Genomic DNA, 14770 nt, shown 5'->3' on the forward strand with positions numbered 1-14770 from the left:
TGGCTTGGGTCTGGGATATCTGAGGGAACACCTGCTGCCGGCATCAAGCTCCCTTCGTCCGGTGCGCTCCCACAGGGAGGGTCTTCTCAGGGTGCCCCCGACAAAAGACTGTCGGCGGATAACACCCAGGGGGAGGGTCTTCTCTGTGGGTGCGCCTGCCCTCTGGAACCAGGTGCCCGTGGAGCTTAGGACTGCCCCCGACCTTCGCACATTTCGCTGGGACCTGAAGACCTGGCTCTTTGAGCTCTCTGGCCCAGGCTGACAATTTTTAACTGGTGTTTTTAATTTTAGGGATGATTTAATCTTTTTTAAATTTGTTTTTAACTTTTGTACTGGTTGTTTTAAATACCCTGTAAAGTGCCCTGAGTCCTTCGGGAAAGGGTGGTATATAAATTTAATAAAATAAAAATAAAATAAATAAAATGGGGGCAAAGCTCGCTGACGTCGAGGATTATCTGGAGCTGAAGATAATTATCCTCTTATAACCAATGATGTTGATGGCTAAAATAGCTATGCCATAAGGCAGAATTATAGGAGCCCCAATGGCGGAGCGGTTAGAATGCAGTACTGCAGACCAACTCTGCCCTCTGCTCACTGCTGCGAGTTCGATCCTGACTGTCTCAAGGTTTGACTCAGCCTTCCATCCTTCTGAGGTGGATAAAATGAGGACCCGAATTGTTGGGGGGCAACAGGCTGACTCTGTAAACTGCTTCGACTTAGGGCTGTAAAGCCCTAGGAAGAAGGATATAAATCTAAGTGCCATTCCTATTGCTTTAGCTAGAGGGGACTAAGTATGTTTGGCCTAACAAAGAGAAAGCTTAGGGCAGACAAGACAAATACTTCCAATATTTGGTCTTCCAATCCAACCCCGTGCTATATGCTATTGCTTTATCCCTGCTCTCTATTATCTGTCGGTCTGTCTACCTACCTACCTATGTATCCTCTATCTACCGATCTATCTATCATTATGATCCATCCATCACTATGATCCGTCCATCCATCATTATGATCCATCATCTATCATTATGATCCATCCATCATGATCCATCCATCATTATGATCTATCTATCTATCTATCTATCTATCTATCTATCTATCTATCTATCTATCTATCTATCTATCATCTATCTATCTATCTATCTATCTATCTATCTATCTATCTATCTATCTATCTATCTATCTATCATCACCTATTCTATATCAGGTGGTGCAGTGGTTCGAATGCAGTATTAGAAGCTACACTCTGCCCACTGCCAGCAGTTTGTTCCTGACCGGCTCATGGTTGACTCAAGTCACCTTTTTCAGCGTCCTTGTTAACTCTGACCGGTTGCTAAACAAAATGTCGTAACTTGAGGACAATCTGTATAAACCTAGGTGCTCTTGCTGTTAACCACCCAAGTTCAGAGGATACCCTGATATTGAAGGCTTAGAGGGACAGCCTGCCAATCATAGTCCCTTTGGCCGAGATAGGCTCCAGATCTATTTCTGGTACCTAAGGGCTGCACGAATTCTTCTCAACGGCCAAAATGGGGTAAGCGAGCGATGTGGGTGGGGAGGCTGACCACAGGGGGAGGAGTGCGGCCGATGGTCTCGGGTTTCCCGGGCGAGAAGAATTTTGTTTTTGAACCTGTCACGCTCACTTGAGAGCTTGCACAATGCTTTCCTTGGACTTCCCCTCCCAAAGGGTCCCAAAGCAGTTGCTGTTGTCAGATTCTTAACCAGCCATAGTCAGAAGAGACCTGAAGGTCTTCAGGACAATGTTCTCAAGTCCCCCTTGGTCTGCAAGGTGGGTCAAGTTAGGCCAGTTTCAAATGCCTATCGAGACGGGTTTTCTGCGACACCTGCCAACTTTGGGAGCAATCTGGACAAGGCGGGGGTTTGTCCTCGCCTCACGAGGACCGTTGAGGTAAAAAGGTTGATTTGCTAAGCGAGGTGGCTGTTAATAAGTGAGTTTTGTCCTGTTTTACGACCTTTTCTGCCACGGTTGTTAAGTAAATTGCTGCAGCTATTTGGTGACTCATTTATCATCTATCTGTCTACCTATCTATCCTATCTATCCGTCTGCCTGCCTACCTACCTACCTATCATTATCATTTATCATTATCTCTCTAGCATCTAGATCAGAGGTCTTCAAACTTGGCCCTTTTATGACTCATGGACTTCAACTCCCAGAATTCCTCAGCCAGGCACGCTGGCTGAGGAATTCTGGGAATTGAAGTCCATGAGTCATAAAAGGGCCGAGTCTGAAGACCCCTGATCTAGATCATCTACCTTTTCCATTATCTATCTATCTATATCATCTATATCTATCATCTATCCAACCATCCACCCATCATCTTCTACCTTTTCATCTATCATGTATATTATCTATCCATCCATCTATATCTTCTACCTTTTCCATTATCTATCTATCTATCATCTATCTATCTATCTATCTATCTATCTATCTATCTATCTATCTATCTATCTATCTATCATCTATCTACCTACCTACCTACCTACCTATCTATCTATCTATCTATCTATCTATCTATCTATCTATCTATCTAATCTCTTGTTGTGATTCAGGGTCAGCCTGTGGGTTCGGCAGTTGGGTCGGATGACTCAGAGGAGGAGGAGGGGGGGGCGTTGAAGAGCTTGCTGAGGGGATTGGACAGCTTGATGAGAGCCCCCAGCCAGGCCCCTCTCATCTGGTTACGACGCAGACCCAGCTGTGTGAGCCTGACAGCATGGATGAAGATGACCCACAGCTGGCCCTGTTCAAGGACGGCCGGACGCAGGAGGCAGTCATTCAGGAGTAAACAGAGGAAGGCAATGGGGCACCTCGGAAGGAGGCAGAGAGAGGCCACGCCCTGAGCTGTATTTAAGGGGAATGTGTGGGAGGGCTGGTTTGCTGAAGGCAACCGCTTGGATAGTTCCTGTTTCATAGCTCCTGTTTCATGGTTGGTGTCTTGTCTTGCTCTGTTTTATGTTAATAAATTTGGCAGGCTTAATTCCAGCCTCTTGCCGTTTGTAAAGGGGTTGTCCCTGCTTTTGCTGCAGGGCCGGTAGCAGGCTGGTACAGAACATCTCTATTCTCTATCCATCCATCATTTATATCATCTACCTTTTCATCTATCTATCTATCTATCTATCTATCTATCTATCTATCTATCTATCTATCTATCTATCTATCTATCTATCTAATCTATCTCTATTCTCTATCCATCATTTATATCATCTACCTTTTCATCTATCTATCTATATCTATCTACCTGTATCATCTATCTTTATTATCTATCTATCCATCATTTATATCATCTACCTTTTCATCCTATCTATCTATCTATCTATCTATCTATCTATCTATCTATCTATCTATCCATCATTTCTATCATCTACCTTTTCCATTCTCTCTCTCTCTCTTTCTTCTCTCCCTCTCTCTCTATCTGACATGACTTCCCCATCACAAGACCTACTAACCACACAAAGCCGTTATACACAGAAGAACAACAACTTTGACATCCCCTAATCTCCACTTGAAGATGTTACCCTCACCCTATACCCAAGTTACAGATATTCACCACTATTGCAAATAAATCATGTCTTGCAGTGATGTGGTAACTTTGAAGCGTCGTTAAATGAATGGTTACACGTTGAGGCCTGCCCGTTTTGTGCCTGAGGCCAAGGAGTTCTGTGGACCATCTGGGAATCTTAAGAGGAGTCTTCACTTCCAAGGCAGAAAAACAGGAGAAAATGTCTGAGTATGCAATATGAAATTATAACAAGCAAGACAAGAAGCAATGGATGGAAACTAACCAAGGAGAGAAGCAACCTAGAACTAAGGAGAAACATCCTGACAGTTAGAACAATTAACCAGTGGAACAACCTGCCTCCAGAAGTGGTGAATTCTCCAACACTGGAAGTTTTTAAAAAGAGACTGGACAGCCATTTGTCTGAAATGGTAGAGGGTTTCCTGCCTGAGCAGCGGGTTGGACTAGACGACCTCCAAGATCCCTTCCAACTTTATGGTTTTTATTAACAACCTGCCTCCAGAAGCAGTTAAAGGTCCAACACTGGAAGTTTTTAAGAAGAGACTGGACAGCCATTTGTTTGAAATGGTACAGGGTTTCCTGCCTGAGCAGGGAGTTGGACTAGATGACCTCTAAGGTCCCTTCCAATTCTATTACTATTATTATTATTAGAATTGAGTGAGAGGCAGTTGAAGTCACATCTGACTTATGTCCACAACACAGCCCCAAATTCCTGTTGTTAAGCAAGGCACTTTATTTAGGATGGTTGCAATGTCCTGTGTGTGTGTGTGTGTGTGTGTGTGTGTGTGTGTGTGTGTGTGCGTGCGTCACATGATCCCCCTTACGGCCCTTAAGTCATTGGGGAAGCCGAATTCAGTTAACCACCATGTTCCTAACTTACCATCCCCAGCGATTTACTTGGACAGCTGTGGCCAAGAAGGTGGTAAAAGGGGGCGAAACCTGCTTAGTGGCCGTCTCGCTTTGCAACAGAAATGTTGGGCTCAATTGGGTGGCCCTTTTAAGGCAAAGGGACGCGGTGGTTGAGTGGGTTAGGACGCTGAGCTTGTCAATCAGAAGATCGGCAGTTTGGCGGGTCGAATCCCAAGTGCCACGTAACCGAGTGAGCGCCTGTTACTTGTCCCAGCTTCTGCCAACCTAGCAGTTCGAAAGCACGTAAAAATGCAAGTAGAAAAATAGGGACCACTCCGGTGGGAAGGTCACAGCCTTCCGTGCGCCTTTGGCGTCTAGTCATGCTGGCCACATGACCACGGAGATGTCCTCGGACAAGCGCTGGCTCTTCGGCTTTGAAACGGAGATGAGCACCGGCCCCTAGAGTCGGAAACGACTAGCACGTATGTGCGGGGGAACCTTTACCTTTTTTTTTTAAGGCGAGGAATACCCATATGGCACGGGATCGATCGAAGTACCCAGGCACTGGGGTGTGGGGGGGAAGGAAAGCGGTCCCTTCACTGTATATCTGGAGGGAAAACTTATTCCGGCCCGCGAGTGGCAATCCATCACTGGCTGATGATCCCAGAGTTAACAAGGGCACTTATTTTTAATCCCCACAGGTATGCAACCATTCCTGCGAGTCGCCCGTGTAACCAGAGCAACATCTGTGGGTGAGACGCATCCCATTGGAGGGAAGGCAGGGGAAGGTACGGCTATAAACAGCACCTTGGCCGAGAGCCCAGGTATCAAAACAACAACAAAAAAAACCCACAACCCCCCCCCTACGTATCTCATGTGTCATGTTGTTGTTGTTGTTAGTTGCGAAGTCGTGTCCGACCCATTGCGACCCTATGGACAAAGTTCCTCCAGGCTTTCCTGTCCTCTGCCATCTTCTGGAGTCCATTTACGCTCAGGCCTACTGCTTCAGTGACTCCATCCAGCCACCTCATTCTCTGTTGTCCCCTTCTTCTATTGCCCTCAATCTTTCCCAGCATGAGGCTCTTCTCCAGTGAGTCCTTCCTTCTCATTAGGTGGCCAAAGTATTTGAGTTTCAACTTCAGGATCTGGCCTTCTAAAGAGCAGCCGGGGTTGATCTCCTCTAGGACCGACCGGTTGGATCACCTTGCAGTCCAAGGGACTCGCAGGAGTCTTCTCCAGCACCATAGTTCAAAGGCCTCAATTCTTTGGCGCTCGGCCTTTCTTATGGTCCAACTTTCACAGCCATACATGGCAACTGGGAAGACGATAGCCTTGAATATACGCACTTTTGTTGGCAGGGTGATGTCTCTGCTTTTTAGTGTGCTGTCTAGATTTGCCAAAGCGTCTTTTAATTTCTTGGCTACAGTCTCCATCTGCAGTGATCTTGGAGCCCAGGAAAATAAAATCTTGTCACTACCTCCATTTCTTCCCCATCTATTTGGCAGGAATTGAGAGGGCCGGATGCCATGATCTTGGTTTTCTTAATGTTAGGTTTCAACCCAACTTTTGCACTCCCCTTCTTCACTCGCAACAAGAGACTCTTCAGTTCCTCTTCACTTTCTGCCATTAGAGTGTCATACGCAAGCCAAAAAGCAAGGGAAGGCGAGGAAGGGAACGAAATTGGGTGGGAAGGTGTCAAAACGCAGGAAGGGAGGTGCCCTTTGGGCTAAATCCACTTGGGAAAAAGGAAGTGGACGAGACCAACTGGTCTCCTTTTATGGGGGATCACGCTGCGCCCGAAACCTATCCGGACAAGCCCGGTTCAAGGAGCAGGAAACGTTGCAACCGTTTTCCCGAGAGACACAGTTAAGAGTCCCTTGCATTGTAAGGTCCCTCAAGAGGGCTCTGTGTAGACCCGTGGTGGCGAACCTACGGCACACGTGCCATGGAGGGGGGGGGCACGCAGAGCCCTCTCTGTGGATATGCGCGCCGTCGTCCCAGTCCTAGGCCTTCAGTTGGGTTTTATAAAACCTTTTCGCTTTAGGCCTCTGACGCCGTGTGCAAAAAAAAAAAAAAGGTTCAATCAATCAATCAATTTCAACTTCTCGCGGGGAAAAAAAAAGATCTCGCAAAGTTGGAATTGATTGAACTTTTTAGTCCCACCCAGTCTGCCGTTACCATCGCAGCCACGCCCACCCAATTGGACACACCCACCCGGCACCCGACGATACATAAGTGGGTTTTGGGTTGCAGTTAGGGCACTCGGGTCTCTTAAAAGGTTTGCCATCACTGGTGTAGACCTTCTCAAGTCAGGAGCAGGCTCCACAGGGCCTTTCTGGAAGATACACGCAAGCCTTTGACTTAACAAGAGTTCGTTGAGTGACCGTTCCTCTACAACGGATGGAAGCTGATCCAGGAGAGAAGCAACCTGGAATTAAGGAGAAGCTTCCTAAACAGTGAGGACAATTAATCAGTGGAACGGCTTTGCCTCCAGGAATCGTGGACGCTCCCATCGCTGGAGATTTTAAAGAAGAGATTAGACAGTCACTTGTCTTGGAATTACAGCAGGGGTCCCCCAACCTGTGGGCCACAGCTCATGGCTATCGGGCTGCAGGAAAGGCCGGCCACTGCGCGCGCACCACACTCGCGGGGCATAAAAAACAGGACACCGACCCAAAAAAATTAGCAAGTATGTATCCGAACTGCCAGCCCAAATGTTGGAGGTGTGGTTGTGAGGATGCAACGTATTATCATATATGGTGGACTTGTAAAAAAGTTAAAAGCTTTTTGGATAAAAATTTGGTGGAATATGCAAAAGGTATTTAAGAAAAAGATAAGGTTTTCTCCACAGTTATTTCTGTTGGGTATTATTACAGATTGTACTGTCTGTAGATACTAAATTGATGTTGAATTTATTTACGGCAGCAAGACTTTTAGTAGCCCAATATTGGAAGAAGGAGGAACTGCCTACTGTAGAAGAGGGGACTTTGAAAGTTTCAAACCTGGCGGAAACGGCAAAGATTTCAGCATACTTGAAAGAACAATCGCAACAGAGATACATTGTGAAATAGAGAAGATGGATCGAGTATATTCAGAATAAATATGGGACTAAAAAGTTTCATTTAGCATTTGAATACGTAGTGGTTTTATACGATGTATTATTAGTTATTTGTTAGTAATTTAGTTATGTTTAAGGGGAGTTAAAGTGCGTCAGAATTTTGTGTGTTTTTTTTTAGTTTGTTAGCATATTTTAGTTTAAGTTTGTAAACTTTATACCCTGTATTCAGCTCTGGGAAGTCGGGGGGGGGGAGGAGGGTAAGGGGGAGGGGAGGGTGGGGGAGTTAGTTTATGTTTTTCAAAAAATGTATTGTAAAACTTTTCAATAAAAAAACAACAAAAAAACAACAACAGGACACCGTGTCACAGGGCGTAAAAACGGGCCGCCGCTGCGCCTTGGGGTACGAAAACAGGCCGCCGCTGTGCTGCACAAAAACGAGTTGCCGCTGTGCCACGGGGCGCAAAATCGGAGCACCGCCACACCACAGGGCACAAAAAGCGGCCGCAGAGAAACGAGATGTTGTGCCATGCAAGGATGAGGCAGGGCTAGTTATCACTCAGGCGCTAGCCCCGCCCCGTTTGCGGCACGCGTGTGTTCGCAGCCCCGTGTACGCCCGTGCGCATGTACGTAAAATGCTTCCCCGTCCCTTTTCCTTTGGTCCGCCAACCGAAAAAGGTTGGTGACCTATGGTACAGAGCAGGGGTAGGCAACCTTGGCTCTTTTATGACTGGTGGACTTCAACTCCCAGAATTCCTGAGCCAGCCACGCTGAGGGGAAAGGGAGAGGTTTCCAAGCTGAGCCATGCTGGCTCAGGAATTCTGGGAGTTGAAGTCCAGGAGTCATAAAAGAGCCAAGGTTGCCTACTCCTGGCCTAGGCCGCTTTATGACTTGTGGACTTCAACTCCCAGAATTCCTGAGCCAGCCACGCTGAGGGGAAAGGGAGAGGTTTCCAAGCTGAGCCATGCTGGCTCAGGAATTCTGGGAGTTGAAGTCCATGAGTCATAAAAGAGCCAAAGTTGCCTACCCTGGTATAGGCTCTCATGCTTCCATCTCTAATCCTGATTGATCTTGAGCAAAAGGCTGACATTTAACCCGATTTACTTGAGAGTAATTGCTACTGAACTCAACGAAACATTTCCCCATTAAAATGTGGATAAAAAGTTCAAAACCGTTTCTACCTACGGGTAGTCCTTGATTTACAGCACTTTGTTTAGTGACTGTTCAAAGATGCAGGGGCACTTGAAAAAAGCAGCTGAGGCCTCTTTTCCCACACTGATTTTGCAGCATCCCCACGGTTACGGGATCAAACCTGGGACGCTTGGCAACCGGCTTGCAGTTATGACGGTTGCAGTGTCCTGGGTGTGTGTGTGGGTGTGTGTGTGTGTGTGTGTGAGAGAGAGAGAGAGAGAGAGAGAGAGAGAGAGAGAGAGAGAGAGAGAGAGAGAGAGAGAGAGAGAGAGAGAGAGACGGTAGCCTTTTGCAACCTTCTGACAAGCAAAGTCAAGGGGGAGGCCAGATTCACTCGGCAACCGTGTGACTAACAATTGCCGTGAGTGATTCGCTTAACAAGAAAGTGGGGCAAGAAAGATGGGGCAAAACTCACTTAACGGAATACTGCAGTTCAATTGTGGTCCTACGTTGAGGACCACCTGCCTGCCTATAGCTCTCTCTGGTTGATGGGTTTAGCTATTCCATCTTGGAAATGGTTTCCATGCTGGAGAAGGTACCCCGAAGTGATCAATGCCAAAAGAGTTTCATAGCCACAGCCCCGTCTACATGCAAGTGTTACTTTAGAGTAGGGGTCTTCAAACTTGGCCCTTTTGATGACTGGTGGACTTCAACTTCCAGAATTCTGGGAGTTGAAGTCCACCAGTCATAAAAGGGCCAAGTTTGAAGACCCCTGCTTTAGATATCAAGACAATCTCTACCAAAAGGATCAGTGGAAGTGGAGATGACCTTCTTAGAATAATAGGGATCTTGGGAGGTCTTTTAGTCCAAACCCCTGCCCAAGGCAGGAGACCTCTAAGACCATTGTGGACAAATAATTGTCCAATGTTTTTTTTTAAAAAACACACAACTCCAGTGATATTCAAGGTTTAAATGTAATCATTTTAACTGTTCTTAATTTTTGTAATTGTTGTATTGTTATTTTAAAAACCTTGTGAACCGCCCTGAGTCCTACGGGAGAAGGGCGGTATATAAGTCTAATAAAGATAAAGATAAAATGGGTTTTAAGATCAAGAAGATAAAATTCTTTGTTGTTAATATGACAAACATGAACTGTATGTTATTTCAAAATAATAATATTAAGGTATGGAATGAAGTTATAAGGTAAATGACCTTCGCTCATTCCGCCGGGACCTGAAGACTTGGCTCTTTGAGCTTTCTGGCCTGGACTGAGAGTATTAATTGGGGTTTTAATTGGATTTTAATTGGGGTTTTATATTTATTCAAGGTTTAAATGTAATCATTTTAACTGTTCTTAATTTTTGTAATTGTTGTATTGTTATTTTAAAAACCTTGTGAACCGCCCTGAGTCCTACGGGAGAAGGGCGGTATATAAGCCTAATAAAGATAAACACAAAGATAAAGATAAGAGCATACACAACAACTTGATTCTCCAGGACTCACCAAGATGTGATTTCTTGGTGAGCCTTGAGGTGGTTTCATACTATCTTCTTCAGGGATACAAACTTCCCACACTCACATACTGTAGAACATCATGACAGCTGGAAGAGACCTGGGAGGTCTTCTAGTCCAGCCCCCTGCTCAAGCTAGTGACCCTATAGCATTTCAGACAAGTGACTGTCCAGTCTCTTCTCAAAGACCTCCAGTGATGGAGCATTCACAGCTTCTGGAGGAAAGTTGTTCCACTGATTAATTGTTCTCACGGTCAGGAAATTTCTCCTGAGTTCCAGGTTGCTTCTCTCTTTGGTTAGTTTCCATCCGTTGCTTCTTGTCCTGCCTTCAGGGGCTTTGGAGAGTAGCTTGACTCCCTCTTCTTTGGGGCAGCCCCTGATATAGTGGAACATGGCTATCATGTCCCCCCTCGTCCTTCTCTTCATTAAACTACATATACCCAATTCCAGCAGCCCTTCCTTGTATGTTTTAGCCTCCAGTCCCCTGATCCTCTTTATGGCTCTTCTCTGCACTCTTTCCAGCCTACAGGAAGTCCTCGACTTACAACAGTTCATTTAGCGATTGCTCAAAATTACAACGGGCCCTGAAAAACGCGGCTTACGGTTTGTTTTTCCCAGTTACAACGTTCGCAGCATTCCCCACGATCATGTGATGAAAATTCAGATGCTTGGCCAACTGGTTCAAACTTACGACCGTTGCAACTTCCCCGGGGGGAGGGGGGGTGTCATGTGATTTTCCCCTTTTGGGACCTTTTGACAACCAAAGCTGGATTCACTTAACAACCAGGTTACTAACTTATCCCCTCTGCCGTGATTCAGTTAACCACCGTGGCCAGAAATGTCCTAAAATGGGGGGCAAAAAAAAAATCGCTTAAGAACTCCTCAGTTTAACAAACATAAATTTTGGGCTCCTTTGTGCTCGCTGAGGACCACCCGTTACAACTAGCCTACAATGATGTTGCGATGTTCGGATGCTTCTCTCCTCAAAAGTTCCAACCAGGATAGAGAACCTGGTTAGTTCTGAAGCTTCACAAGTTCAAGGATCTCTGTGACCTTATTGTCATCCAACAGCCAGAGGTGCCCGTTCTTACCGGTATAGCTTACCTCAATGAAAGTGTTCAATGTGGCGTTGGTTGGGTTGTGGGTTATCAGGAATCTCATGTTCTTGTAGCACACTTCCACAGGGGCAGGCCTGTTCATGCGCGCCATGGCGGACACCAACCGAGGTGGACCGGCGGGGGGAGGAGAAAACGTGTCACAAAAACCAAACCGCCTCCAGAGAAAAACCGAATTGCAAAGCCAAAAAAAAAAGAAGAAAAAAAGCAGAACCAAGGGACGAGATCCTGACCAGACTCTCTTCCCACTCAATCAACACAAACGTTGTGCTAATAACGTTGGATTCTCTAAATCCTCCAATTTAGGAAAAAGGAACCCTGTGCTTGAGGCGGAGTAATACTTTTTGTTTTTCGTTTTCCTTTCAAAAATAAAAATAAAACAAAAAGATCCGTATAGTGTGCAATTTTAAGTAGCCGTCCTCTTCCGCGTCGCCCAGCTTCCTTTTCTTAGTTCTCTCCTCCTCCTCCTCCTCCTCCTCCTCCTCCTCCTCCTCCTCCTCCTCCTCCTCCTCCTCCTCTTCAGAAAGGCCTCTGCATTCACGCGAACGCGCTGGTGTATCTCTCGGGCTTTCACGTTACCCCATCTGGATAGGTAAAATATTTGGGGGCAAGGAGACGAGCCCGGGGCAGCTCAGGATAGAGCAAGTGCTGGGAGAAGCTTTCCGTTGACTTGAACAGCCATCCACGGGGTCTCTGAATGGTGAAGACCCAGGGCTCAGGGCCGGGCTTCGGACAGGGCCCTGTCCTCTTTCAACGGGAAGGATGTTGTGCGTGGCAGTGCTCAAAAGTGCGCCCAGCCCCCGCCATAAATCCACAGGCGATCAGCATGCAGGACAATCTGGAAGAGCAAAAGAGACATCTCGATCAGAAAGCCAGCCGGGGTGGGGGGATCGCAAAACCCAGCAGAAGGGGCAAATTAGCCAATTATATAAAGGTAAAGGTTCCCCCGCACATGCGTGCTAGTCGTTTCCGACTCTAGGGGCCGGTGCTCATCTCCGTTTCAAAGCCAAAGAGCCAGCGTTTGTCCGAGGACGTTTCCGTGGTCATGTGGCCGGCATGACTAGACGCCAAAGGCGCACGGAACGCTGTTACCTTCCCACCGGAGTGGTCCCTATTTTTCTACTTGCATTTTTTACGTGCTTTCAAACTGCTAGGTTGGCAGAAGCTGGGACGCGTAACCGGTGCTCACTCTGTTACACGGCACTCGGGATTCGACCTGCCAAACTGCCGACCTTCTGATTGACAAGCTCAGCATCCTAACCCACTGAGCCACCGCATCCCTTAGGCAATTATATACATTTATACATTATACACATTGAGGTGGCTGGATGGAGTCCCTGAAGCAGTAGGTATGAGCCTAAATGGACCCCAGAAGATGGTAGAGGACAGGAAGGCCTGGAGGAACGTTGTCCATGGGGTCACGACGGGTCGGACACGACTTCGCAACTAACAACAACAACAACAACAACATACATTTAGGATCTGGGTGTCAAAAATTCAGAAAATGCCCAGCTTGACTCTGGGCTGGGGTGTCATCTCCATCCAAACAAAGAGAAAAAAACCACCATACATGTTAGCTGGGTCATGAAAAGTCGGCGTGAAAACCCACCAAGCTCAGAGAGCACCAAGGACCCCACAGTCTTCCTCTTCCGCCCTGCAAGCCCCATTGCTTTTCTAGCGCGGAGGACGTTACCTCATCATCGCCAACTTCATGTATTGGGTTACCATCTACGTGTAACTTTGCAGAAAGGTTAAGGTGAAAACTTCCAGAGTTGGAACGCCCAGAAGGCCGATACCTTTCATTGTGATCCACTTTGCGGGTCGAAATTCAACCCTTGTGCAGGCAGGCAGTCCTGGCTGCTTTTCATACTTAGGACCGCTGGTCACATGATCAGAATTCGGACGCTTGGCAACGGACTTGTACTTAAAGGCGGTTTCGGTGCCCCAGGATCGTGTGGACACTTTTTTCGACTTTCTGGCAGACCGAGGCATCGGGGAAGCCACATGTCCGTAACAACCATGTTACTAGCTTTAGCGGCGGTGCTTACTTAACCACCGGGGGTCAAGCGAGGTCATAAAGTGGGGCAAACCTCACTGAACAACCGTTTTGCTAAGCCATTAAAATAAATAAATAAATAAATAAATGGGGGGGGGGGCTCAATTGTGGTTATAAGTCGGGGACTGGCTGCGTACATTTGTCACCGTGTGCAAAGCGGGTGGGCAAATCTCGCTCTGTAGGAAGAGGTTTCCACTGCAGCTGGTAAAGCCTGAGCAGATGATGTCATCCTGTGTTGTAAGTCTCTCCTCACCTGTTCTGAACCCGGGGCACGGGGCGTGCAAGGCAGGAGTTGAGCACGGACTCTGCCATGTGCAAGGAGGGATCATCCAAGGATTTATCAACGCTACTTTGAACTCTGGGTTCTTTGGCCTAAACTCTGTGGAAGAACCTTGGTAGAACCCCAAATTTAGCTGTGACCGGTTTTCTTCCTTCCTCCTTTTTTCCCTCCCTCCCTCCTTCTTCCCTCGCACCCTCTCCCTCCCTCCTCTTTCGTCTCTCTTCCTTTCCTTCCTTCCTTCTTCCCTCCCTCCCTCCCTCCCTCCTTTTCCTTTCTCTTTCTTCCCTCCTTCTCCTTCCTCCCTTCCTTCTTCTTCCCTCCCTTCCTCCCTAGCATGGTAGTTTTTGGTCTGACCAACGTCCCCTGACCATTTTCTCACCTAGTGAGAATATATAATGTAAAAAAGGTAAAGGCTCCCCCGCACATGCATGCTAGTCGTTTCCGACTCTAGGGGCCGATGCTCATCTCCGTTTCAAAGCCGAAGAGCCAGCGCTTGTCCGAGGACGTCTCCGTGGTCATGTGGCCGGCATGACTAGACGCCAAAGGCGCACAGAACGCTGTTACCTTCCCACCGGAGTGGTCCGTATTTTTCTACTTGCATTTTTATGTACTTTCGAACTGCTAGGTTGGCAGAAGCTGGGATGAGTAACAGGTGCTCACTCTGTTATGCGGCACTCGGGATTCGACCTGCCAAACTGCCGACCTTCTGATCGACAAGCTCAGCGTCCTAACCCACTGAGCCACCATGTTCCTTCCTCATTTTTAATAAGCAACCGAAGGCAGAGAACGTTCCTAACCTTCCCTCCTCCACCTGTTTCCCCCGCAACAACAACCCTGTGAGGTGACTTGGGCTGAAAGCAACCGGCCAAAGTCACCCAGCTGGCTTTCACGCCTAAGAGGCAAAACTAGAATTCACCGTCGCCTGGTGGATCGGCTAAAAAAAAATGCAACCAGTTTTCATGCCTAAGGGAAGACTTAGCAACATCAATTTTGAGCTCGGCGGTGGTCGTTAAATTGAGGACAACCCCCACCCCCCCGTTAAGAAAACGGCTAATTCAGGAGGGAACTACCAACTTTCAGGACCCAGAAAGAGTCCAGAGAGAAAGTTCATCTCCCAAAGGTTGAGAGAGAGAGAGAAAAAATCCCTCTAAAATAGGTTGTGCTATTTTGGGTACAAGGCGCTCAAACTTGGCAAAGCAGGTAGAGAGATTAAAAGCTAGAGATGCAGAATGTGCAAGCA

At 47.1% G+C, this 14770-nt stretch overlaps 1 protein-coding gene and 1 long non-coding RNA gene across 2 annotated transcripts in view; both read right to left on the reverse strand.

The window, feature by feature from the left end:
• PTP4A3 (protein tyrosine phosphatase 4A3) overlaps positions 1-11670 on the reverse strand; it is a 29848-nt gene extending 18178 nt beyond the window's left edge. The window contains exon 1 of the mRNA XM_083360137.1: positions 11184-11670. Coding sequence (XP_083216263.1) covers positions 11184-11288 — 105 coding nt within the window. The 5' untranslated portion in view covers positions 11289-11670. The remainder of the gene's footprint in view (positions 1-11183) is intronic.
• LOC310638795 overlaps positions 1-14770 on the reverse strand; it is a 166186-nt gene that overhangs the window by 24936 nt on the left and 126480 nt on the right. The gene's annotated exons all lie outside the window — the stretch shown is intronic.

Source organism: Vipera ursinii (genome assembly GCF_947247035.1).
Source record: "Vipera ursinii genome assembly, chromosome: 3".
NCBI lineage: Eukaryota > Metazoa > Chordata > Lepidosauria > Squamata > Viperidae > Vipera > Vipera ursinii.